General features: G+C 41.0%; 1 protein-coding gene across 1 annotated transcript; it reads right to left on the bottom strand.

Moving 5' to 3' along the window:
- Nucleotides 1–753: 753 nt before the first annotated feature.
- qsox1 (quiescin Q6 sulfhydryl oxidase 1) lies at nucleotides 754–26,672 on the bottom strand. Its single transcript, XM_062424994.1, has 13 exons — nucleotides 26,254–26,672; nucleotides 25,490–25,590; nucleotides 23,322–23,370; nucleotides 22,910–23,012; nucleotides 21,808–21,898; nucleotides 21,366–21,511; nucleotides 18,097–18,231; nucleotides 17,873–18,002; nucleotides 11,658–11,780; nucleotides 10,127–10,265; nucleotides 8,716–8,892; nucleotides 3,040–3,201; nucleotides 754–2,904 (listed from the first exon to the last, which is right to left on the bottom strand). Exons 1-13 carry the CDS (start codon nucleotides 26,555–26,557, stop codon nucleotides 2,111–2,113), a joined length of 2,454 nt encoding a protein of 817 aa, XP_062280978.1. The 5' UTR covers nucleotides 26,558–26,672; the 3' UTR covers nucleotides 754–2,110.

The raw sequence follows: 26,672 nt of genomic DNA, 5'->3' as shown, positions 1-26,672 counted from the left end.
GACGGGGTTTGGGATTAGATCAGAGTGTGTATATATATGTATATATATATATATATATATATATATATATATAGCCTATGTGTGTGTGTGAGTGTGGGGTGGGGGGTGCAGTGGGTGGTAAAGGGCAGGAGTCAAGGGAATTCAAGCCAATGTTCCAGGAAACACAAAGCTCAAGATCAAGCATCGGTTGTCCTTCAGATGGGCTTGTTGTAATCCGTACGACATCAAACCCTCGTCCATCCATCCATTTATCCCTCACACCATGTTCCCTCTTTCATCGGCCTCACCCACCACCCTATCTCCAATGTTGCTGTCCCTGAGGGTCCACTGCTGCCCGCCCCCAGTGAAGCCCACCTCCCAAGTGTGTGAGGGAAGAAGCCCCACAAAAGCCGATTGCGTTTTAATAAAGTTTATTATCTGCAGGGAGCTAATCCTCAAGGGTAATCTCTCCCTTCTAGTCCTAAAGGAAAGCTGGATTACTCACTTGCTATAATCCCAATGAAATTGTTAGGATTTAGCTTGCGCTGCATAGCAGATGGCAACAGGCTTTTTCCTTCAACCTTGGATGCTTCAAACCCCCTATTTCTACATGCAACACCCACTCCTCCTTGCCTCATGTGCTGGCAGTCTTGGACAAAAAAACAAAAACAAAAACTTGTTCATAAACCTGAAATAATAAACATCTGCAAGGTTCAGTAAACATTTTGATGTCTGAGACAACACACATGAAGTTTAACCTTTCCTCGTACATTCACCAGTTTTCTGTTCAGAAACATTTAAAGTTGCCTTACTTACTTAAATAAAAATGGTTTCAATGACAGATCTCAGTTAAAACAAAAAACAAGTCCTTATCAAAAATAATTTTATTGATTTAGATGGAAGCAAAGAAGCAAACAGAAAAACAGTGTTTTTGAGATGAACAGACACTTTACATCATGGACACCAGCCAAAAACAAATCCTGCTTATTCTAAAACCTTGTTCAGTGTGAACATATGCGTCATTTCACAAACAACCACAGTTGTAAGAAGAAGCTGTTATGTAGACTCAGCAGTGTGATGTAATATTCAAAGATGTGATATAATGCTCAGTGTAATGTAAACCGCCTCAAAGGAGCTGGAGGACAAACGGCTGAGCTGTTCTTCACTGGTGAAAGTTGCTGTGGACCTGCTGGTCCCAGTTACAGTATTTCATGTGCTGCTGTCTGTACAACAACAGATTGTAAAAAAACCCACATAGAATTTAGGCACAAAGGCTGGACTGTATTTTTTGCTACCTGATTATTAGTGAAACTCATAGTTATGTGAAACTTAAACACAAAAATCCACAAGCGATTGATTTTTTTTTTGGGGGGGGGGGCAGTCCTGTCCGTATAGTCTGTAATTTAAGGCACAAGGTTTTTTTTGTGGATTTTTTTGTAATTACAGAAGAATCATCTATTTGAGTACTTAGTTCAAATGATTTAAAGTTTGTGTAAATATATAGAACATTTCTACTGGAACTTATTTTTTGGTCATAGTACTAAGGTAGGTAGGTCTTCAACCTACTCTGAAACAAAACAGAAAAATTCAAGTCTTACAAAAAGTACCATAACTTTAGTAAAGCAACAAAAATAAATCACTTAGTAGAAAATAACCCAAACATTAGTTCCATTCACTTAATAAAAATCAAAAACTTTTTTTTATGTTGGATTTAATTTCAACCTTCACATAGTAAGTGGTCAAACAGAATCAAAAGCAGGATTGATTCTCTCTAACAGAAAGCACAAACTCCGAACAAAAAGCCACTTATGGAAATAAACAAACAATTTCCACAGTTGAGGTGCTGCCTGAAGGGCATGAGGCTGCATTAAGTGTAAGGTTACAGAACTGCCCTGATTTTAAAAAGGTAATTAGCTAATTTTCCCTTCACTTCCTCTCCACATATAACCAAACATTAGGTGACCACAGGGTGAAAACCGGCCTACTCTGGCTGTAGGTAACAGTTAAGTGGACTACCTAAGATAGTGCTAATCTTGACATATCCCCTTACATTAACCCAACCTTAGCCTAGATGAACCTAATGAACATTAATCATTGCTGTGACTTGGGTCAAATTTGGATATACTTTGGTTCAGGGCAAGGCTACTTTAGCCCGCCGTAGCCTTAGACGGTTTTTAAAGAAAAGGTACATGGCGAGAAGACACATGGAAGACAGGAAATAAAGAATGACGCACAGGCTGATGTCCACTCTAGAGAATCCAATGTTCAGCATAGACATCCAGCGTCCTCTGTGGCTCAATTCAGCCTCCTCACCAAAGTACTGGCCTGCCAGTTCTCGCTTTTGCAGCCGCTTCCTCTGCTGCCTGACGTCCGGCTCCATGCGCTGCAGGCCCACCATCCCGAGCCCTGCATCTAACTCCATGCCAAGCCCAAACAAGGGCCTGGGGTCTTGCTCCTCCTTCCTCTGCAGGGTTCGTTGTTTGACCCGGCTGGAAGCAGCCACCCGCAGCGCTTTGGCCTTGTAGTGCTGGTTAACAAATGAGTCGAGATCCACAATGTCCTCCTGCAGGTTTCGCATCCTCATTCCCACAATGCTCGGCTTCCTGTTGGCCTGCCGTCTGCCTCGACTCACCTCCATTTCAGTTTTGGCCCAAGGAGTCGGCTTACCTACCATCTCAACTGCTGCTGCAGCTCCCTCCGCACCTTCCTCCTCTTCATCTGTTACAGTTTCTTCCTCCTCCTCTTCCTCCTCCTCCTCCTCCTCCTCCTCTTCTGGCACGGTGGGTTGCGATGGTGGAGGAGTCAGAGAATCCAAGGCCTCTCTGGTTTTCCTTTCAACCCGTCTCTGAGCTTCTAAAGCTATCTGCATACTGGCATGTTTTGCCCTCTGCTTGGCCAGGACCTGGCTTTCATCCTCGAGGTAGTCTGGCAAGGAAGAGAAAACAGAGGTGGATTTCATGATCGATCAGGAATGCAAAAGAAAGACACATTTGTGCAGTTTGGTAAAATCCTAAAATAAAAACAGAAACTATGACATCATCATCTGTCTGAAATCTGTACCTGAGAGGATGTTGTTGGAGGAGAAGTGGGACAGGAGGAAAGAGAGAACCTGCTCATGGTTCCACCTGTGCTCCCCATTGTCCTTCACTGTATGACATGCTGGACAAATTTCTGGTGATGGCCACTGGATCTTTGGGAAATTAGGGTCTTCACTCAAATCACCTGGGAGAGGAAAATGCAAAAACAGGTTTACTGTATCGTGCAGTAGAGTCTGTACAGGGCAACAGATTTAAAAGTATTGAAGTTGAAGAGTTTTTGCAGAGTTTGACTCTAGAACACTGTTTTCACTTATTTCTCATTTAATGAAAGTGGAAAGTTCCTCTGTGCTCAACTTGCGTCTAATAGGTTTAAGGCGTATATAGAAGCATGACTTTTTATATCACAAGTCAGTAATCTGGACTTTTCTTTGACGTAGGAGACATATTGTGTCCTGCAGTTAAACTTTTACAATGAAAAATATTTGCCTATTCATTGATTCTTGGTTTTCAATTACGGAGAAGGAGTAGATGTAATTTTAAGAATTTTTAATTAAGTAATTGAACTTTTTTTGGTGGAAAAGACAAATTAATTATTCAAAGCAGAGTGTTTTTATATGAATTTAAACCCGTTTCTTGGGGATCTTTAAATGTGGTTTTATGTTATGCTTTTAAAGATGTAACAGCTTTGAAAAACATCTTGCTAAATACCATTTTGCTGGTATCCACCTTCTTCCAAAATTGGAAATAGAAACATTACATGATTATTTCCATTTTGGGACACTCCCCTACATTTTGAGAACCCCCCCCAATACTGTACTATTGTATCACTGTATTCATTTGACAGTTATAGTTACTTCACAGAGAGCTTTCACATGCTAAAAATATCATACACCAATATAATGCATCGCTATACAATAGACTACCACTACTAGTAGTTTGGAGTAGTATTTGACACAGCAACAACATTAAAATGCTGCTTACAGGATAGTGTATCAATAATATATAATCCTCGGAAAGAAACTATTCTGCCAAATAATACTTTTACTTGTGAATCTTGCTGTTGATATTCAAATAAAGTTTTAATACAGCACTTTTACTTGTAATGGAGTATTTTATATAGTGCTGTTGCAAGATCTAAATGCAGTACTTCTCCCACCACTCAAGCTTTGTCAAAGTCTTTCTTGCGTCAACAAAAGGACTGTTTTACAGTAAATATAAAAAGAAATGTAGCATTGACTGAGATTCGGTGTCACATGCAGTAACCACTCAGCTCCAAAGCTTCCCGTCAGCAGCTCCATCTATTGTTGTTTCTTGTATCTCCTTGTTGGTGCATTGACTTGAGGATGTAAGTGCTCTGAGGACTGGATGCAATTTGTGTTGAACCCATTTGATCTTGTCACAGTGGTCGTAAAAACTAAAGTGCCTATATGCATATGTGTATGTATGTGTTTAAAAGTGTATATGTAAATCATCTGTCTGTGTTGGTGTGCATGTAATCTAGCGATTGATAGTTTTGTGTATGTGTGTGTGTGTTCGTATGACAGGGCCTAACAATGATCAATGGGCTTCAGGGATGTCCCAGTGGGAGGGGTGGTGAGATAATAGATGTGGCCAAAGTGGACAGCTTCCCCACTTGTACGTGTACACACAGTTTTCAGGCAGCAGACCTCAGTGCTCTGGACCACCTGTCTCGTCTCGTCTCTTCGCACCCCTTTGAAAGCAAAGTCCAATCATCAAATTGAACATGAGAGCAACAGAAACCTCGGAGGGGAGCTGCTTCTCTAATGAATTAGAAACTCTCTCTTTTAACTTGTTTTCTTTTATGCGGCCGCCTCCCCATACAGCCAGCATCCATGCAAACATACTGGCAGAGAAAATAAGTGTACACACACAAAAACATACATACAGGCCCAAACACAATCTGTACAAATGCCTACAAGGACACACACAGGGCAGCATCTAGTAATAAATTGCTGGTTATCACCTACATGCCATTGTATGTGTGCGTCTCTGTGTGTGTATGTGTGAAAAGGAAAAGAAAAAAAAAGAAAAGCAGAGCAGCAGCAGGTCTGTCACTTTACAGCACTGTCAATTTACATCCTCCATCCCCTCTCCCTCTTTCCCTCTGCCGCTCAAGATTAATCTCAGTCATATGCATGTGTGTATGTACTCTGCATACAGTACTTTACATAAAGGATACATCAATTTTACTGTGTCCTGGATGGGCAGCGGCCTGTGGGTGTGTGGGAGCTTTTATACATTTCAGCAGGTAGGAGCACACACACATACACACACGGGATGCCTCAGAACTCTTTCCCTATTCTAATCAGCTTGCCACGTTTGAGGCCAGGGTGACTTTAGCCATACCAGCCATATTGAGATTGCCACAATGGCCTGTCACGGAGATGTCATCACCAGCAGGCATACATATTCATCAGATATAAATATGTATTGTTCAGCGCGTCAAACTAGCTTCCTCAGCACTAATTCTGTAAGTGAGCATGTCCTACACCACACGGTGTCTGAGCCATCATAGCTGCTGTGGAGCATAGCTGATGTCAGAGATTTTATGCTCATTTAAATAACTGAGGCTAAAACTAATTTAGGAGATATATTTGTTCAAAGCATGACAGGTTTAATGGTTTACTAGTGCCGTGTAACGAACTTTGATGCCTTTTTTTTGCTGGCTTAAGTGAATATCTGAAGCTGTCAAGTACTGAAAGCTGGCATTAAACTTCTGATGAGATTAAAAACCTCAGTAATTATTTGATTAGAAAGTTCCTGATTTAAATATGAGATAACTGATGCAACATTCATTAAGAGTTTTGTTTGTGGCCACATGAAGAATTCAAGTCCAATATTAACTCATTTTAGCTATGTTTTTGTATTTTGTCTCTACACCACAAACTCATACGTTCACTGCCCGGTCTCTAACTTTTTGTGTCTGCTGTTTGGTGCTGAATGTGTAGTGTGTACTGTGGGTTTATCAGCTGTCTGTCATCATGTTGCTGATGAGAGAAGTCAGTTTATTTCTACTGCTTTAAAACAAAATGTTGGCAAATTTTTGACTATTTTATTTGGACATAGTTGGTGTACAGCTGCAACTATAAGTCGATTCACTGATGATTCAAGGGACAGAAAATTAATGGCAGCTACTCTGATCATGTAATTTTAAAGTTTTTTTTTAATGCAATTAATTTCAGCTTCTCAAATGTTGTGATTTAATGCTTTTCTTTGTCAAGCATGATAGTAAATCTTTGAGAATGTAAATCGTTGGGTCGAACCAAACAATACTTTCACTCTGGGAATTTATAATTTTTTTGGATTATTTTTCACAACTTTCTGACATTTTACAGAAAAAATGATTAATTGAGAAAATATTCAGCAGATTAATTGATTTTCACAATTATTATGAAAATAATTATTAGTTGCTGGTACTGCTTGTGTTTAAACATTTAATGTTTGAAAACTTTTACAAAATCAGATGGGTTTTATGGAAAAACATACCTTGCTGTTTATATTTCTAACAGCAAGGTATTGAACATTTATATTGTTTTGGTATTGGTACAAAAATTAAGGTACTGTAATGTGACCAGTACAGGAAATTTTCAAATGATAAAGTGATTAAAATCAATATGTTTCTTCTATTCTGCATTAAAAACACACACATACACACACATCATGCGAGCAGTGGTGAAGGCAGACAGGCCTACTGCAGCATTGCCGTTTTGTCTGTAGAAATGTGAATCAGTCTCAGCCTGTTGACAAGCAGCAACAGGACTGAGCTGCCACCACTCTTAATTCTGCTGGTGTGAGAAGGCTGAGGGCCCTGGGGCCTCTTTGTTGCAAGCTAAATTAATTGTTCAGCCGCTTTACAAATAGCTGCTCTTTCATGCATGGCTGCTCCTGAAAGGAGGGGCGGGCAGGCCTGTTAAAGAGCTCTGCTTTAGGCAAAAGGGAGAGGAGGGGTTGAGTAGATGGAAAAGAGGGATGGAGTGTGCTTTCCTCAGGGAGACGCTGCCACTCATTGCTACAAATACAGGCAAACCCTCCTCCCTCTCGCTCTCCTTCTGATTCACCCGACTTATCCCCTGTGGACCTCCAACTCACCCTCCACCATGACTAACTCCCCCTCTGCCACACGCCACAACTTGACCCATGCTTGGAAAGCCTGCGTGTGTGTGTGTGTTTGGGAGAGGGTGATGACTGGTGGAAGGGAGGGGAGGGTTGTGTGGCTTGGTGCTTGTGTCATGGTGTTTGCCACCTGCTGTCACACAATACCTTGGGAATTGTGTGTGCACGTTTGTGTGTGTGTGTGGGCAAAGAGGGCTGGTTCCTAGGGGACCCATCCTGTGAGGATGCAGTGCTATTACTTGTCAAGCAGACGATATGAGTCCCAGGGGATTGTGAGTGGAAAGAGAGAAAGACAGAAACAGGAATAGAAGACGAATGGAGGGGTTTTCGGGGGGGGGGGTGAATAGTGTTTAAGTGTCTGGGGAGCAGACACACGCAGGGATGAATGTCTTTCTGGCCCCTGCTGTTCAGGACACAAGCTGTCCCTGAGATAGAAGAGGGGGCAGTCAACACAAACAAAAGATAGTGATTTAACAAAGTGGGCTGTTAATGACAGCCCTGTGCCTAATAAAATCATATGAACACAGACGAGGGAGGAGGGATGCTGGTGTAGCACTTTTAAAAGTAAGGTGCAGAAATGATACAATACAGTCAAAGTCAAAACTTCGTAAATGTTTACATGGAGTGAGAAGAGAGAAATCTGGACTAAGGAAGACCTAGTAATACAAGAAAAGTAACTGCTGAAGGCTCATATCTGTGTATGATGTGCTAAAAGTTACTGATTGGATGATTCTTCTCAGTTAGTCTTCAAATAGTTGACTTAAAAAACAAGATTCCTCAAATCTTGAAGTGGAGTTGGAGGTACGGGGCTATGGAGGAAGAGGTACAACAGTAGCAGGATGTGGGGGAAAAAAAGTTAAGATATAAAATGAGAGATGTTTGATAACTGAGAAGCGATAGTGGGAGAGAATCGCAGTAGGGGCGTGAGAAGGATGAGAGAAGGCAGAGGGGGGTCAGGAGAAAATGGGTGAGGCAGAAACAGATGATACTTGGGAGGACTAAGACCAAGTGACAGCTGGTGTCTGATCTGAGGATCCATCCTTCCTCCTCCCCTCACCCTCTTTAGTTGTATTACCAGGACTAACTGACCATAAGAGGAAACTGGAAATTAAAATCTTTCCCCCAAGTTCATGCTTATTATCCCACAGGTGGGGATGTGTAGACACAGGAGAGAAGAAGTGTGGAAAGAAGAAAGGATGTTACGGAAAACGTGGGGACAGGTTGCATTGATGTCTCAGCATACAAAAAGGTGTTCAACATGGCTTCACAACTTTTATCTTTGTCAGTATATTCTGCTCCAGTAATGTCTAATGTAAACATCCTCTACATATGTATTGTTATTAAAAGGTCTTTTCCCCATTTTCTTTTTTAGGTCTTCAACACAAAAGGTGCAGATAGTCACAATCTCTGTGTAGCAGAAAGTAGCAGCGTTTATAGAAAACGTGGTCTTCATTTTAGAAAACGTCTACAAAAAGTGTCTCAAAGCTGTAACAGAAATAATGGAGAGAAGAACCACCTCTAATCTTTTCTACAACCAGCTACAGATGATGGGGCTGCCTCCTACCTGCCAGTCTGTTGTTAACGCGATTGTGTCTGGACCACAGCCACAGGACCGCTGTAGACAATGTGGTCACCTCTGCCAGACTCTCCTGCGCCATGTTCTCAAAGTGCTCAGCACACGGCCTGCAGCCAAAGAAGTGGTGGATGTAGCCCCTCATTGAACTCAGCACCTCCTTTGCATCTGGAGGGGAATAACATGAAAACACAATATCAATAACTCTAAGTTTGATAAGTTTTCTACCAACATTTTTGGTGATATGCAATCAAATACAGTGATTAACGCAACATACAAACAGTACAATACATTGTTTTTAAATATAATTTTGTTTAGACGAGTAACTGTGAATGTAGAATCAACAAGCAGAAATCAGTCATTATGTCCTATGTAATGCACAACCACCTGCCCTTGTAAAGCTGGTTTTCACTACACATTAAAATGTACTGTAAACCTGCTCTGCAGCCTGAGAGCTCGCTAATGGAAGCGTGGCTCCACAGCCTCCTGGATTCCCACGGTTATGTGGGCCAGGAGTCACAGACAGCTGGGTTAACCCCATATTGAGATGAATAATCTACACGAATGGGATAACCCAATCTGGAGATTAAACACAGTTAACAGTGTGTGAATGGTGGCCAGGCTGTTGTCTCAGGTCCACTAACATATTTTCCTGAAGCTGTTTGCTTTTGTTCTCGACTTAGCAGGAACCTTCAGATAAACCTTCAGATGCACCGTGCAGCTAGTCAGACTGTTTTTTTTTGTGGGTCTGTGCTGTGTGAGTAAAAAGGATGGGAATATATTGGGTTGTGTTCAAACCTTTGATAATGTATGCAGCATGTGTGTGTGCACGAATGAGCTCCGTTTCACGTTGTAGTCAATACTGTACTTTATGTATGCACACCCATCCAATAAACTGGTGGACTGTGGGGGGCCAGATGGACGCCCCTTTTGGTCAGTCCATCTGCAGGTCACATGATGGTCCGTAAACCCTGGGATTAACCTCTGTGTGTGTGTGTGTGTGTTGAAGAGAGATTAACATCCCTGCCAGGAGCGCAGCCTCCGGTCATCTGCCTGTTTTATTAACCACTCACATTCCACTAATCTAACATAATCCCTTTTCACACAGTCACAATTAGGCTCAATTTTATCTGCAACAAAAACAAAACAAAATTCTGGTCAAAAACACAGTCAAGATATATTATGTTTGAATTTGAGTTTTTGTGTGTGTGTGTTCGTCTTTTCTGTGTGATGTTGTATCAGGTCAGTGTTAAATGAGGTCCGCCAAACATTCCAGGGCTAATTTGTTTACAAAAGCCTCACAAAGCCATCATCCTCAGCCCACCCCTGTCTCTGTGAACTTTCCGTGGCCCTTTTCATTCACAGAAACACAAACTCTGTGTGTGTGTGTGTGTGTGTGTACCTGAGCCCCCTGCTTTCTTGGCCTGGACAGTAAGAACGTGAAAGAGAGTCCACACCCCACAAGGGTAACGTCTGAAGTGGGGTTTTGATCCCTGACAGCCCACCCACCTCACTCCTTCTGGTAAAGCTGTGTCTGGAGCCTGAGAGGGAAACAAGCAAGCAAACATGTATCAAAGACCAAAAACAAAAAAAACCAAAGAAAAAAAAAAAAAAAAAAAAAAAAATCACACACACAAAAAAGGTTCTCTAAAAAGAAGAGCATCTCACAACCTATTCAACTTAATGAAAGCCGTTCCGTGTAGTTTTCTTGATCAATGAGAAGTCAATCTCAGGTTAATGGCTCAGCCCTCCACTAATGAACAGAAGCTATCCAGATCTCAAACCACGAGCCACAGTTGAATCCGACAACATATTTTCTCTGACACAAAGTCGTTTCTCTCGCCGCACTCTATTGCCATCGCCAGCGTGATTGACAGGGTTACTCACATGTCAATAGTAAAGATTTGGTGTGTGTATACGTGTGTGTGTGGACTCCATTTCCTCTGAGGTGAAGTCTATTCATACCTTCCCATTGATTCATTGATCCATTGATTTGCCTGCTAAAAGCTAATGATGTAAGTAAGTGAGTCTTTCAATTTGCGAGGGGCCATATACTGAAGGCATGCAGGCTTCATTCCAAAGACAACAGCACATAGATTCTCGGCTCTATGCGCTGGCACTGAGACAAGGACAAAGTACATATTGAAATATCGGGATATTTATCTTTAAATATCAACTCCTTTTTAACCAAGAGATTTTCAAGATCACATTTTGACATTTCTTTAACAGAATCAGCATCACTTTGGTGCTTCTGAGGGGATTTTTGAACTGATTAAGTGGCCAGACTGACAAGTGACCTTGGTTGCTCAGTGAAACAATGAGACACTCCCAGACAGACGTCCTCGCATCAGTCTGGGTGCGTTTTGTGATGCCCTGCCCTTTGTTCTCCCTACTTATACGTCTAGTACGGGCTTTTTCTGCATCTCCCTTCCTTTCCTTTTTAGATGCCTGCCTGCTTAGATTCACTAAAACTCTGTTCTCTTTCTCAATTTGTATTCATGTATTCCACAGTGTCCCAAATGCAGTATGTAACAGGCTGACCACTTCTGAAACCAATGAATACCAACAGGAGAGGACAGACAAAAAAAAGTTTACTCAGGATAATTTTGTTGTTGGTTTGACAAAACAGGATTAAACAGTAAGACACAGGTTCAGTGTAACAATGATGAACAATGTCAACACTTTGCAGGAGCCTAGTAGGTGGAGTTGGGTCATCAAGGAGGTTCAGCACACCTGGACTAACTGACTTCTATATGAGCTGGTGGCAGTTAGTCACTTGCCCTTTCTCCTCTGACTTCCAAGTTTTCTATTTGCGTACAAAAAAATCTATTTTTACTTACAACTCATGTTTGATCTCTCCTCCCATGTCCCATGTTGTTGTTGTGACACTTTATTTACTCTATGTTTTTCTATACAGCTCCATCTTCACTCACCTGTGATGAGTTATCCAGTTTCTCTTTAAACGCCACATAGGAAATCTCATTTGCAGTCTGGTTCTGTAGCCAAGAGTTTATAGACTGCAACAGGTTCATCACCACAGGACGTCCTGGAAAATACTGCAGACATAAAGAGCAGAGCACAATGGGAATAATTGTCAACTTTGAGCAGTGACGCAGACGAAGCCTCTGATTTGAGAAAAGATGAGGTATGTGTGTTTTTTTTTTAGAAACACTGGAGCTGAAAATCCAGTAGTTTTGGTCACTTGTACTCACATTATTGATACTAAATTGTCACTAAATTCCATTAGACTAATTTAGTGATAAAATCTTCCCTGATGACATTCAAATGACTGAAATGAACAAGTGGCCAACAGTTAATGGGATTTTGGTTCCCTCTCATTTTACAGTTTTTGGGCCTACACACCTGTCAGTAAGACTTTATGAAGTACAAGAACTTAGCTGAAGCTTTTATCTAGTATAATTTAGAAAAATCTACCAAAATGTCTTATGTATTTTTTGGTCAGCCACATTTACATTTTATTTCCAAAGAACTACTTTTGATGCTCATGCCCCTTAAATGACAAGACAGGTAATATTCTATATTTTTCTCATCACTGAATCCCCTGAACAGATCAAAACAAACAATGACCTAGGCCAACTAACAAGTATTGTCTGTGTAGCTAAAGCCTCATTTAGATTATTCCTCTGTGCTGTCCAAACCGCTCCATTCTTGTCCACAAATGATTAATAAAAAGAGCTACACAATTGTAATTGTTTGACAAGTTACTTCATTATGATTATAGAATATTTTGAGTCTATCCAACATACACCATCCTGCTGCTATAAATATTGAAAATAGTCCCTGATACATGCACAATCTCCTGTTTTCTAACAACTATAGTTGTGCACAGCATTTATAGGCTGCAAAAAAGTTGTTTTTCCTTCTCAGCACCTTCAAAAGAATTTCACTAAACATAACAGCCAAGCTTAAGCCTCTTCCTCCATTAAGATCCATTTCTTAAGCCGCTAAAAACCAGTCGCCACCGTCTACTCAAGTTCTCCCATGATGTGTATTTACGTCTTTTCAAAACTAGCGCTGCCATGGTTACAACAACGTCTGTGAGGAAACATGATACAGTAACTAGCGAAGTAGGTTCACGAACAGCAAGAGGAAATCCACCTGATGGCTGTCTGAGACCAGTGATGACAGAGTACAGACAGACACAGACAAACGTGTCTTTACAAATACCATACTGACAATAGAAACAGCTGACTGCACTGACATTAAGAGAGAGAAGAGTGCTTTAATAAATATCAGCTAAATATGCTTCCTATTCTTACAGTAAGCCTCTCTTTATGATAATGGTCCAGTTCCTCAGAAACAGACACTTTAGAAAGGGAACAAGATCTTTCTTTCCAAGACTTTTACAAAAGGGATAAATAGAAAACTACCATGGTAACTTTAGTTTTATTATTTCCTCATCCTTGGCTCTTTTCTTTTTTCCTTTTTAAACACAAGACAGAACACGGTAAGAGATCACCCTCACAAAGCATCAATATATTTTTGAATAATAGTTGTAGCTAAACTTCTGCTCAACAGAGAAAGCAGAAGGTAGACTTCGGTTCCGTCATCCAAAACGTGGGCCTTTTTAATTTGGCCTCAACCATCTGTTCGGCTAAACACACCTGCATGCACGGACAATCTTGCACACACGGTCCTTTCAGTCCGCAGCTCAGTCTTCTATTCATCACCCTCTAACAGGATCTGAGTGTTACACCCTGACCACTTAACCAGACCCTCAGTGATTTGCTTAAACCTCTGTGTCCGAGGCTAACAGAGTCGTGCTCCTTCGTGTGTCCTTCCCTCTTCACTGCATGCAGCGTCTTTCATAAACTCGGCCTTCAAAAAACTGTTTGGTGTTTTTAGTTTGTTGTACAAATGAATGAAAAAGTACTTACAATAAGCAGCAAACAGAAATGATCAGCTTTTAGATGTGGGAAAAAATTCAACACCATAAATCACTATTGATCATTTATAATAATTGATTTGTATTCTATTCTGACAGCATACATTCACCTTTTTGCTGACTATCTCACACTGTTGCAAATAAACCTCTACACACTCACGATGTTAAAAAGGACACACATACACAGAATACTAAAGACAGCGTGTCACAAGAACACAAAGGCCTCTGATGTCTGCTGCTTGCTGCTGGGAAAGTGATATAATAGGTTTAGGTCTGGGTCGGAGGTCTGGATGCCAACCAGTCAGCAAAGCTCATTAAACAACCGTATGAATTTAAGCAGAAGAGAAGACGCAGGTGTTTCCGACTAATGGGCTTAGCTCAGCATCACCAACGCAACAATATTCATGGACTTTGTCAGGCGGGTGATCGTGTAAAGAACTCAGAAGTCCACCATGTTCAACTTTTGATTTGAGTGATCAAAGAAGGATATTAGTCAGTGTCATCTTGTTCAACTTTATCAGTATTTGTCTTAATTTACATCGATTCCTCTTTTTCCATTACATTCCTGTCCAATTCCTTGGCCTTGATCTTTAATTGTGCACAATATCAGTCAATCAGCTTATTAGTTTTGGAAGTAGTTGCTTTAATATGTAGTTTAATTCCGTGCCAACAGCAGCGAATAGGCACTGACTAAAAAGAAAGTTCATGTCACAGCCTTCACAGTACTGACTTTAAAAAAAATCCAAAAACATTTAGGTGGAATTTAAAAGACTTGCTGTCAAAAACAACAAATATGCTTCAAAATCTTATATCAAAAATAATGTTGCATGTTTTCTAAGTTTAAGATTAAATGATTTGGATCATCTTCTTTATGAGTACTTACAGTTTTACACTGTGGATGGAAAACCCGAAAGGCACTCATTTAGATGTCTGTATCTCTAAGAAGCATCACAGATAAAGCACAACATCAAGTGAGACAATATATTTAATTTATAATAAAAGAATTATGTCAGCTGACACGGCCATTAAAATGATCAGGTATTGAATCAAATTCAGTGTTTGCGATGACCAAAATTGATTTATATTTTTCTTAAACTGCAACTACTCTAATTTTATCATCTCTACTACATGTCTCCTATATCTGCTCTCGACATCTTCAAGAAAACACAGCAGCGCAGCACCCCCCACCCCCCCCCCCCCCCCCACCCCACACACACACACACACACGTTGCCTCTTTTAACCCTGTACCCCTCCTGCCCCCATCCCGGTTGGACCATGACAATCCCCTTCACCCCGGCAATATGTCATCCCTGATCGGATTAGTATCAGCAGCACTTGAGAAACCACAAGCTCCTTGTGGTGAGGGTCCCAAGAGGGAGGCATCTGTTGGCTGGAGCGGGGCAGACCGGGCCAGGCCCGGGGTAAAAAACAGGGGTGAAGCCCCTTGGTTATAATCCAACTTCAATCCACCCAGTGGAGGCATGGGGGTGGGGGGGTTGCAGACACGTGCCAGAGTAGGAAGCAGGCAAACAGCAGCCTCATCTTTACAAACACACACACACACAGTCACTAAGATGAAGCTACCACAGAAAAACAGCCTCCTGAACAGACTAATTCTTCAGGAATTACTTAAAACAGTAATTCATAATTACATGGACAGTTCTTTTAAATGAACAAAACACACACAGAGCACCTTAGCACCCTAGTAATAAAGGTGTATTTGCCCTTGACGTGAGAAGGACAAAGCTTGTGCCCCTTTAGATCAAACCCCCCCCCCCCCCCCCTTAATTCTTTGTTTTATTCCCCCGGCCCCTCTGTCCCCTCTGGGCTGAAGGCCTTCTTTCAAGAAAAGTAGGATAGAGGTGTAATCCTTAAAAACCTTGCTTTAATACTCTCATGCTTCCCAAGATCCACTTTTTAAAATCCTCATATACATCTAGAGGATTCATAAATCCGGCTTCAGCCTGACAAGACAGTAAATCTAGTAATATTATGACCATGTTAAAAAAAAAAAAAAAACCCCAGAAAAAAAACCAAAACCCAAACAACCCCCATGTTTACATGTTTGGATGAAGATGCTTAGCGACAGTGGAAGAAAGAAACCATTCATGGAATTACAATTCTAGGACAGAAGAGTCATTTTTGAGGGTAGGGTAAAGAGATGAATATATGAGGGGATAAATAAACATTTATTTAACACAAACTTTACAATCCCTCATTAATATGCACAGAACACAAACAGAGCCGTGCACATACCACTCATGCACACACACTTCCAACTAATTGTTTGGTTCTTAAAAAAATAAAAATCCCGTCATGATTTGAGGAATGTATCACAATTGTGAGATGATGACACCCACGCTGCAGTCAGGACAATGTGACTCACTTTCACTCTAATCTAATAACATGACTCACGAGGGGAGTTCAGGTGTTAGGTTTTTACATACTGTGTCAGTAAACAGCAAGAACATTTCTTCTTCAATCAACAGCTGTTATGATATGAATCATCACAGTCTACTTATCAAAACTTGATTTCATTCTGTAGTATTTTCCCCATGCATTGTACAGTATCATATAAATTAGAAATATTCATATTCATTCAATACACATGTTTTCTTTTGAAAAGTCATCCTCTATCATCCCAATCCTCTTCAGTTTCTTCACCCTAACAAGCTAACGGGCTGAATGGATTCTCTTTGTAGGGAGAGCGCTCAGTCAAATGTCAATAAGGACTGTCACGAGTCCCGGTCAGCAGCAACAATGACAGCCTCCTCCTTAGCCACACAAAGCCACTGGTCCATTCTGGTAGGGGGACAGGCTAAAAATACCACTGGGACCTGCCGCTATTGACTAAACAAACTGGAGCTAATGGGAGGCCACAGAGCTCCGCACCCCCCTACCTCCGCCCACCCCAAACACACGCACACACTGGCTTGCTACAACACCTCCCTAGAGAGTGAGATATAATCAGAGAGATTGGTGACAGACTAGAGCAGTGAGACAGCTTGGTGCGTAGCCAATAGGGACAGGGCTAGCAGGTCAGGCCTCATCATCACAACATGTTTGCCTGGCTGGCACACTTCTACGAGGAAGGAGGGAAAGAGGGAGCATGTGAACAGAATGGTAAAAGTAAAAAAAAAGCGAGCCAAAGTGGGTAAGTCATTATTTGATGTTCGTAAAAGCTGCATAATCAGAAAAACATGAAATCCTAGAGTACTTTACAAAAAATTGCCATATCCATGAAAGAGAGGGGAGAAGAAAGGAATAGAATGAAAGAAATAGATGGAGGTCAGAAAATCCAGGGGGGCAAGAGATTTTAGGGAACCACAGAGGACTGGCACAGTCACAAGCATCTACAGAAATGCCTGTGTGAAGCCAAAGAGGGATACAGTGTGAGGAGGAGGAGGAGGAGGAGGAGGAGGAGGAGTTGTTGGGGTATCCCAAAGAGGGTGGCTTGTAATCAAACTGTGTGTGTGTGTAAAGCCTGTGGGTGGAGAGTGGGTGACAGCCACGCTTCAATACCCCTGGGAGCCAACATGAAGAGGGTCAACAATACCCAAGGGAGTGTTTGTGTTCCTTTTCTAGTCAATGGCATCCACTTGTGCTTTCAATAATGTACATGTGCAAATGTGTGTGATGAAAAACAACATTTTTACAAAACTAAAAAATTGGTAAATGTTCAGAATAATCTAATGGATGCTAAAAGAATTTAACACATGTTATGAATGTGGGAACTAAAAGCAAAATCCTGCAAAAAAACAAACAACAAATCTACAATGTGTGAACTAACATTTTGCTGTCTCATTCTCCATCTTGTGGTGACTGGCTGTAACTACACATTTCTGTTGTGGATATTCTCCCACAGAAGAACAACATTATTTCAGGAGTAGTGTTCCTATACATCCAAAAGTTGTCTTTCCTGATGATTTACAATAAACATGTCCTCTTGTAAAAGTGCAGCTCAGACAATGTTCCTGACAACAATGTGAAGAGTAAATCGGGGAGACTGGCTACTGATTATTTCCCTCCAAATAAAAGAGAATAAATTGTTGAAATACATTACATTTGCCCTTCAGATGGTACTTCTGAAATCAGATTTGTCACCCGTATGTTTCTATTTGATTTTTGCCTGTTTTCAATGTTCAAACTTCTATCATGTGTATCATTTGCTTTGTATGTGTGTCCACATTTTGTGCGTGTGTGTATGTAGTGCTGTAGTGCTGTCTTTCTGTTAATTTCACCTTTGCGAGGACAGATATGTACTTTTTCAGGGCAATCAGGACCTCTCCTTTGATCTGAGTCTGAGAAGCCAGCTCCACACGCAGGGAGTAGTGCAGTGTTGACTCCAGGTCTGCCATGTACACCCTGGACCTGGACAAACAGTCATACACAGTTAAACTCATGTAAAGAAGTAGTGAAGGTGAGCAAGGTAAGATGGTCACGTACAAGTGTGTTTAGTTCATACCTGTTGAAGGGTCTCCAGGGTTCTTCTGTATTGTTGGTGACCAGGTGTGTGTTGTCCAGTGGAGGCTTTCCAGACCGCACCACCCCTGGCAGCCTCTGGAGGGCGAAAGTGTAGAAAGTACGAGCCTCATTGGCGCTGAGGGAGGAAAGGACAGGTGTGATTGATTTTAAGGAGACTTAGTAGGATAAACCTGTCGTTGTACATTTTTGTAGTTTTCATTTGGGGCAAGATTTTTTTTGTTAGGGGTTCTACGATTGTGGAATGAGATACACAGCTCCACACTATATGCTGACCCCTTGGTCCATTCAAGAAATGCCTCAGCTCCTCTTTAAAAAAACACTTGAGCCCATTTACCTTTTAAGCACTTTGCACTTATCTACTATATTTAAAAATCTAATTAAAAAAGGAACACTTATGTCTTGTGCTACCTCTTGTTAAACGTGTACCTGGTCAGCTACTTAAGGATTTTTCCCTGCTCTCCTCTAAAGCTTGATTGTCTTACCTCACTTGTAAGTCACTTTGGATAAATGCCAAAATGGAAATGTAACTAATTAACTACAACACACATTGATATTTTAGACAATACTGTGCTTCCAACAGTTTGGGGAAAGCCCTTTCTTGTTTCATAAAAAGATGGGTTGCTGAGTGCGGTGTGGAAGAATTTGCCAGGCCTGCTCAGAACGCTGACTTCAACCCCATCCGACACCTTTGATAGTATGAATTGTATCTCAGACACTGTCAAAAATCAGAGCCTGACCTTGCTAATGTACATGTCTGAATTGGAGCAAATCCCTGCAGCCAAATTTCCAAACTTTTTGTGGAAAGCCTTCCCAGAAGGGTGACAGCGGTTATAGCTGCAAATCAATGTTTTTAGGGTGCTTTGTTCAATAATCCTCGACGAGTGTAACATTCAGTTGTACACACACTTTTGGATATATGTGTAGCTGTCTGTTAAGCACTAAGCAAGGATCCTCAAACAAAATGCACTCTTTTCCTGCACCTTTTGTTTTCCAGTCTGCTGCCATAAAAATTGTTTTATGACCTGTTTTTTTTGTGGCCATATATTTTACACACTTACTGGAACACATTTCAAACCCTGAGCAGATGGTGCCAGAGTGGTGTGGGACAGAGAGAGAGAGATCACTGATCATTTAGCCGTGTGGTAACTCTGGAACTGGAACCGTGGCCATTAAATGTGCTCCCTCTCTCTCCCTCCCTCCCTCCTTCCTTCCTACACCCTCATATCCTCCTCTCATTTACTTTCTCCCCTCGTCAGGGACAGAGAGAGCGAGAGAGAGAGAGAGAGCATCGTAAAACTGGAAGAGGATGGTAATAAGGAGGATGGATACCCTGGGCCCACGCTCACTCACACCAGCACGGGACTCAATTACACCTGCGTGTCTAGTGGGAGTGTACAGATGTGGAGGGAGAGCCATTCATCCAGCGATCCCCAGGGCCGACAGGCAGGCAGGCATCAGGGAGGGCTGGGAGGGAATGCATTCACCTGGGACCAGCACACATTACATGCATGACGGATGTGAGACGCCCCTGCACGCTCTCTCTCACACACACACACACACACACACTGCACTCAGCTCTCCCAGGATCAATCAGACATTCAGCGATGATGGGAGGCCATCTGTCGCCGTGTGTGGCTGGGGCTTGTTTGGCAGGTGAAGCCAGAAAAGCAATGGCATTGTTTTCATGCAAGAAATTAAAAAACCTCCCCTCTGTACAGTGATGGAGATGAGGGGGGTTGGAAGGGGAGAGATGGAGGGTGAATAAATAAATCAGCAATAAATCATTTCCTTTTTGCATTTGTCAACTAAAAAGAGTCCTCTTTGCATGCCAAGTTATTGAAACAGCCAAACAAAGAGGCAGAAACAGCAGATGAATTTGCAGGGTGAGGAATGATCAGCGCCGCTTTATGATAGTGAATAATGGAAGCGATTTTGATGCTCTGATCCCATTAAGAGGCCAGATGTTTAAAAGTATTCTCATGAATAGGGTTCAGATAATGAGCATATGATGAAACTTTTCAGCAGTAAGCAAAGTTGTTGTGTGTTGAACAATGGGAACCGAAGGGGAATAAACTTGCTGTTTGTGTATTTTAGATCAAGGTAAATGGAAGTCACAGTAAAATGTTTTAGATATGTACAAAATCATCAATACAAATCATTTATGTTTGTATTTTAAATATCTCTAATAAATATAGAAAGATATTTGTGTTCAAGTTCCATCAGGTGTCATCCTTTCTTTAGGTTAAAATATTGAAAATCTAGGAGTCAAGGTTCGTGGGGAACCAACAAATCGACCCTGTTGCACTTCTGATGACTTCAGACAATGAACAATTGTGTGCTGACTGGTACTTTCAGATCACATGCAGAACAGTAACAACATTGTTTTTCCAATTTGTGCCACTGTACTATTCAGCACACCACAGATCACAACAGGAAACTCTGGAGGATCTTCAGAGAAGTTGAACGTTTTGTTACATCCTGTGCAGTCATCTGTGATGCTGATTGAGTGCTCAGCTCTGATTGCTTTGGTGTTTTTGCACAAAGATCAACGGAGAAAAAGATAAATTGCCAAACCATTCACTTTTCAAATCAAACACTGTGACATCATCTTCCTTTGCTACAATGTTTTTTTCATGACTGTGCTTAGAAACACAGTAGCAAATATAAAGGGTCATGCACACACACACAGGTGTCTTCACTTATTCTGGCTAATTAGACTTCGGTGCAGGTTGAAGTTAAATAGTTTGTTCACATGGAAACAGTCATCAGTTCAGATCTAATCATAAATGATCCATATGCTGCAGGAAAAAAGTGTCTTAGTTGTTTGAACTACAGTGGGAAGCTGAAGGTGCGTTCCACAGTTTTCCTCTGATTTTATGCCCACTCCCTTAATATGGCGTTCCCTACATGTCTGTCTCACTGAATATATTGAATATTTTTACAGCAGACACTGCAGCAGGTGGAACTGATATCAATGAAACTTCTGCTCCAATCAAGTGTCATACTGGTGAGCCATCATGCACTAAAACAGGGTCATGAATTTGAAAAACAAAACAAAAAAACCCCCCTAAACTAAATGGTACTCAGCCATTTATTTTGTCGGGCGCAGCTGTGGCTCAGGAGGTAAAGTGGGTTGCCCGTTTGATATTTTCTTATACATTTTTAAATTCAGATGCCAGCTGGTGAATGCCATTTCATTGCATAGTGGTGTGTTTTTCAGTGGAAGTGAAAGACTACAGAAACACTCACACTTTGAGTTGGGTGAAATTGCCTCCAGGATAATAAAGGTAGCAGGATGGGAACTCTGTTACTCCCAGTTTGGTCACCAGATCTTCCTCATTGCTCAGGACCCTCCGTACTGCGATGTTCTCAAACTGTAACAGGTCCAGGGTAACCTGATGTATACAGTGTACACATGTTGAAAAAAGGGAAAATGTTTTTAATCATGTTATATTTAAACATATGGAAATTGCATATATCATGTCAGTGATATATACACACACAAGGTCAATGAAACACTATATCATCTCATTTCAAACTAAATTTCCCTTTCTGAATAATATAACATCATCCACAACAGAGGTTTGTTAGTTAGGTGTTGGCACAGGTTGGACTGTATTTCATTTTTCTGAAATCACGTCTAGAGAACAGAAAAAGCACACAGTGGGTCAATGTTAAAATGAGCTGTTACCTCTCGGCCAATGAAGGATTTAGACTCCTCAAAGATCAGGGCCAGGTGCTGCACGTTGTTGGTCTCAAAGAAGCTGTTGATCTCTGCTTGGCTGGATTGAGATGAGCAGGAAAAAAACAGATCAGACAGGAGTCCCAGACATACTGTATATTACATTACTGCCAAAGAAATGTCTGACTTAAAATTACTGATGAATTTAAGAAGGGAGGAATCAAAGTGGTGCAGGATTTTATGGACGTGTTATTTTTAAAAGTAGAAAAAAATGGAGCCTTCCAAAAATTAAACTGAAATGCATTTAATTCAAGCTTTTTTTTAAATTTACTTTTGAGTTGCTTTGGATTACACTTATAGATTACACCCACAAACAAAAAACATAAAAACGACTGTAGGCCAGCATCATATGTGCTTTCAAGTATGTCCTTTCTACTTCAAAAATGTTCTTTTGGTTGAGGAAAAGAGCAGTTTCCATTAAACATTTGTTGTAAAGTCAGACAGTGAGGGTTCAAATTCACTTATTTTTTAAATTGCAAAAAGGAGGGCAAGAGGGAGATGGTTCTGAATGAAGAGATGGTCATTTCCTTTAAAAGCTAAAAGTAGAGATGAACTTTACTCATATTTCCTGTTTCCTTTTCCTGCACCGTCACGATAATTAACTGACGGACGTGTCTGAATACGTGAAATGACATCATGGGAACTGAGCAGTGAGGCGGAGTGACAGTCTGAAAACTCTTCTGTGACATGTGCTTCCCTCAGGCTCTAGTAAAAAACTTAACTCATATTACAGTGCCTTGAATTTTTTGAATTTCTCACCACAAGCTGATGAGAATTAAGCTGATGAATAATCATTGCTTTACTAGATCAAATGACAGGACATGATGGGAGACTGGGTTTCTACAGCAATAATTCAACATAAGTGTATAAGATATCCTGTTGAAAAAATATAATCCACATACATGTGGAACTGCATGAAAATAAGTAAATAACAGAATTCCCCTTCAATATTTCTCTAACTGTGTTAAAATCATACTAAAGAAAAAAACATCACCATGAAAATGAGTGTGTGTGTGTGTGTGTGTGTGTGTGTGTGTGTGTGTGTTTATACCTGGTGGACTCTAGTGGGGGGCAGGCAGGGGGCCAGGGCTCTCCATGGGTTTCCAGTTGTTCTATAATCTTGTGTCGGAGACCTCTAACATCACGGGGAAACCCTGTAGGTCAAAGAACATTAAGAGAACGTTATACACAGCTGTTAAAATTCAGGGCCATTTTTCACCTGCAATATTACATAAGTGTCTGAATGCTGCACAGTTACATAGTGGAGCTGACTCAAGCCAGAAGAAAAATATGAGACAAAAGGCTGACTAACAGTTTGATACACTGTATATCTGATAAAGCTGTGATCACTCTGCATACTCCTAGTCTGATATGACGCCTGTTGAAACTGCACGTTCTCTATGAAAGACAATTCAGGGTGGAGTGTGTGAATAAACAAACCACAGACTCATTTTTTAAAATACCTTTAAAAGACTCTCCAGTAGATTCAGCCTTGGAGTAAGCATGGAAGAACTGTGAAGTGAAAGCAAGAGAGAGAGAGAGAGAGAGAGAGAGAGAGAGAGAGAGAGAGAGAGAGAGAGAGAGCGTTTCTGTTAGGAGGGAAGTTGAGGGAGAGAAGTGAGATCAGCTCGGACTGGCCTCACACGACTATGAGAGAAGCGAAGCAATGTTGTGTAATGTTTGGTTGGGGGACTGCCTTCCCCTCTGCCCGCCTTGACCCTAAATCCTTCCTGGTTAAAATGAGTCGCAGATGTTTAAGCTCCATTGTGAATTCAGACAGAAGGAGCTCTTTGTTTTATTGGCTGTCACTGGGTGACAAACAGGAGAGATAGGGCGGCGAGCAGAGGCCTTAACACACACACTACTGCTGACTAGTCAGATATGCTGTAAATACAAATGCAGATGTTTGACACTGGAGTGTTTCTGCAGTGTGGCTGCTGATCATGCAAAACTTAAGTCCACTGGGAAATGACTATTGCATCAACAGTATCAAACACAATCGGTCACATTCTCATCCAGAGCATCAAAAATTATTCATAAGCCAACAGAATAAACAGGAAAGCATGTTCTCACAGATAACACACAATTACACCGCAGCCTTAAACTGAAACAAGAACAGCCTGACTCAAAACTGACCGTTTCACAAAGTGGATCCTCCAAGTTTTAAAGTTAGTTAGCATTTGTTCTTACAGTGGTGTAGAGCAGCAACAATGATTTGATTGACTTATTTAATAAATTTCTAAATGTTAATGCTTTTCTTTGTGATATGTGATTGCAAACTGAATATCTGGGGGTTTTGGACTGTTGGTCAGACAAAACAAGACATATGAAGATATCACCTTTGACCCCGGGAAATTGTAACATGTTATCTGTCACTATTTTCTGACATTTTATAGACCAAACAATCTGAATATTAATTGTTAATGGCAATCATTTTTATTTGCAGCCCTACACAGTTGATACATTGCATTTTTTAAAAATATAAACATTTCAACTGAAGTTTCAGGTCTTAAGATCAAAAATAAGCTAAGTATATTTAAACAATTGTCCCCAATCAATAACTTTAAGACCACTTGTAACTACGCAGTGTACCAGAGGTTGTACTGGTCACTTGGGGACCAACAGTTGTACTCCAGACTTGACTTTGATCAACTTGATTTATCAAATACTATAAAGTCCATTCAAACAGGCCTTTTGTTCCCACACATGTTAATGAACATACATTTACACAACATGCAAATCAAAATCAAACATATCGTTGTTGGGGAAAAAAGGGAGTTCCCAGACAAGTTCAAGCAAAACTGTGACCATTCCGGATTTTGTGGTTGGTTCAGAAAACTGAATGAGAGTAGAAGGACTGTCAATACAGTATGGTGTATTTCTGCAGTAGAATGACCACAGAAATGGCAACTAATGACCATTTTCATGATTAAGTCACCTGCTGAATTCATACAGAAAATGTCAGAATATATTTTTAAGAAGCCTTTTACAATTTCCAAGCACCCAAGTCCTTGTTTTAAGCCTTAGAAACCTCAAATATATTCAGTTTACTGTCATATGACAAAGAAAAGCAGCTAAAAAGATGAAATCCAAGTGTTTTACATTTTTGGTTGAAAATGGACTGAAACAATTGTCAGTTAAGAAAATAGTTGCCAATCAATTTTCTGTCAATATTTTCAGCTCTACTTTCTTTTCTCTTTAGGCCAGTGGTTCTCAAACTTTTTCATGTCAAGGAATCCTAAACTGACTACACCATGGACCCCAATTAGATAAGATTTTGTCCCAAGGTTTTCCATCTGATAAGATCTTTGTTTTAGATGTTTTATCACATAAAGTGTATAAAAACCCATGACCAAAATAGTAATTTATTCTGTCATTGTGTTACTTGTTGATGAAATGATATTCCCTTTTTACTGTGGGCCTCCCTGACACCTTCTCTCAGATTCTTGGGGATCCCAAGACCTCACTGCTTTACACACAGAGGAGAAAACATGTTCATCTTCTCCTGCACACATTAAGCCATCAGCTTTAGTGAATGAAGAACTGAGCTCACATACAGCAGCCATTATGAAAGAAAGAAAGAAAGAGCACCACTGTGTTTGGGCTTGTGTCAACAGTACTTATGAGATACCTTTAAAGTTGGATACCCTCTGATGCTGAAGCCAGTGCAAACCTTCCTGTTGGCCTCTGCAGCACAGTCTATCGCTGCCAGCTCCACAGCTGGCTTCCACTCTAAAGGACACCAAATAGAGAGAGAGACACACAGTAAATATTTAGTGTACTGTCTGTCTACTGTATCCTGCACAGCTTTCATATCTATCTACAAACTCAGGGAAAGCAGGGAGTGCTAGACTGGATGCAAAGTTACAACTGGCATCTATTCCTAATTTCACCTGAGGTCCTCTAATATTTTCAGCTGAATCGCTCCCCCGGCTCTGAGGGAAGGCATTTAATTGCATGCCAAGGGATCAGTTGCAATTATTGACTGTGTGTGAGAGTGAAACACGGGACTGAAATACCCCATGACTGTGTCAGGCCCTCTGCCACAAAAAGAAACTTCACACTTGATCATTTATTCGCATGGCTCTGTAGTATTTCATTTGACACACGGTGAGCCAGAGCTGAGCAGAATTAAAAACACACACAATCACATGCCTTAATAATTAACAGACAGAAATAACAGCGTGGTGCTTTTGCTGTTTCCCTGCAGATGGATGCATTATAGATTATATATTTGTATGAAACTGTGAAACATGTTGATGCCTTGTAATGTGACAAGCTCAGTGGTGCAAATGTGTCAGTAAATAATGAAGTGTAAAGTAGGATTTCCGCGATTATGAACTAAAATAACCCAGATTCAGTGAAAGCAGCTGTAGCTACGTGCCGTACACCAACCTTTAATGTCTCTTGCCAGGCTTTTGTAAACCGGTGAAAAGGCGATGCAGTGTCCACACCATGAGGCGTAAAACTCCACAACTATCGCCGCTGTGGAGTTCACCAAAACCGACTCCACATTTTCCCGACTTAACAAGACGATCTGGTCAGAGGCGGTGTATAGTCCGGCCTCCGCAGAGGAAGGGAAAAGAAGACAAAAACACAGACAAACTACAGATGCTGCTAGTATCTTTTTGCAGGGATATGTGAGAATATCTCCGTTAAACCGAGACGTGGCATAGATACGGCCACCTCGCCACGCCATCTTTCCCCGTCCGAGCTGCTGCTGCTGCTGCTGCTAACCTCGGTGTGAACGCAAGTTTCCACCAAGCAAAACTTATCACAACTTTTTTCTCACTCTCCTTTGTATTTTTTTGGCC

Source organism: Scomber scombrus, chromosome 8, assembly GCF_963691925.1.
Source record: "Scomber scombrus chromosome 8, fScoSco1.1, whole genome shotgun sequence".
Taxonomy (NCBI): domain Eukaryota; kingdom Metazoa; phylum Chordata; class Actinopteri; order Scombriformes; family Scombridae; genus Scomber; species Scomber scombrus.
This window is presented reverse-complemented; position numbering and strand designations above follow the sequence as displayed.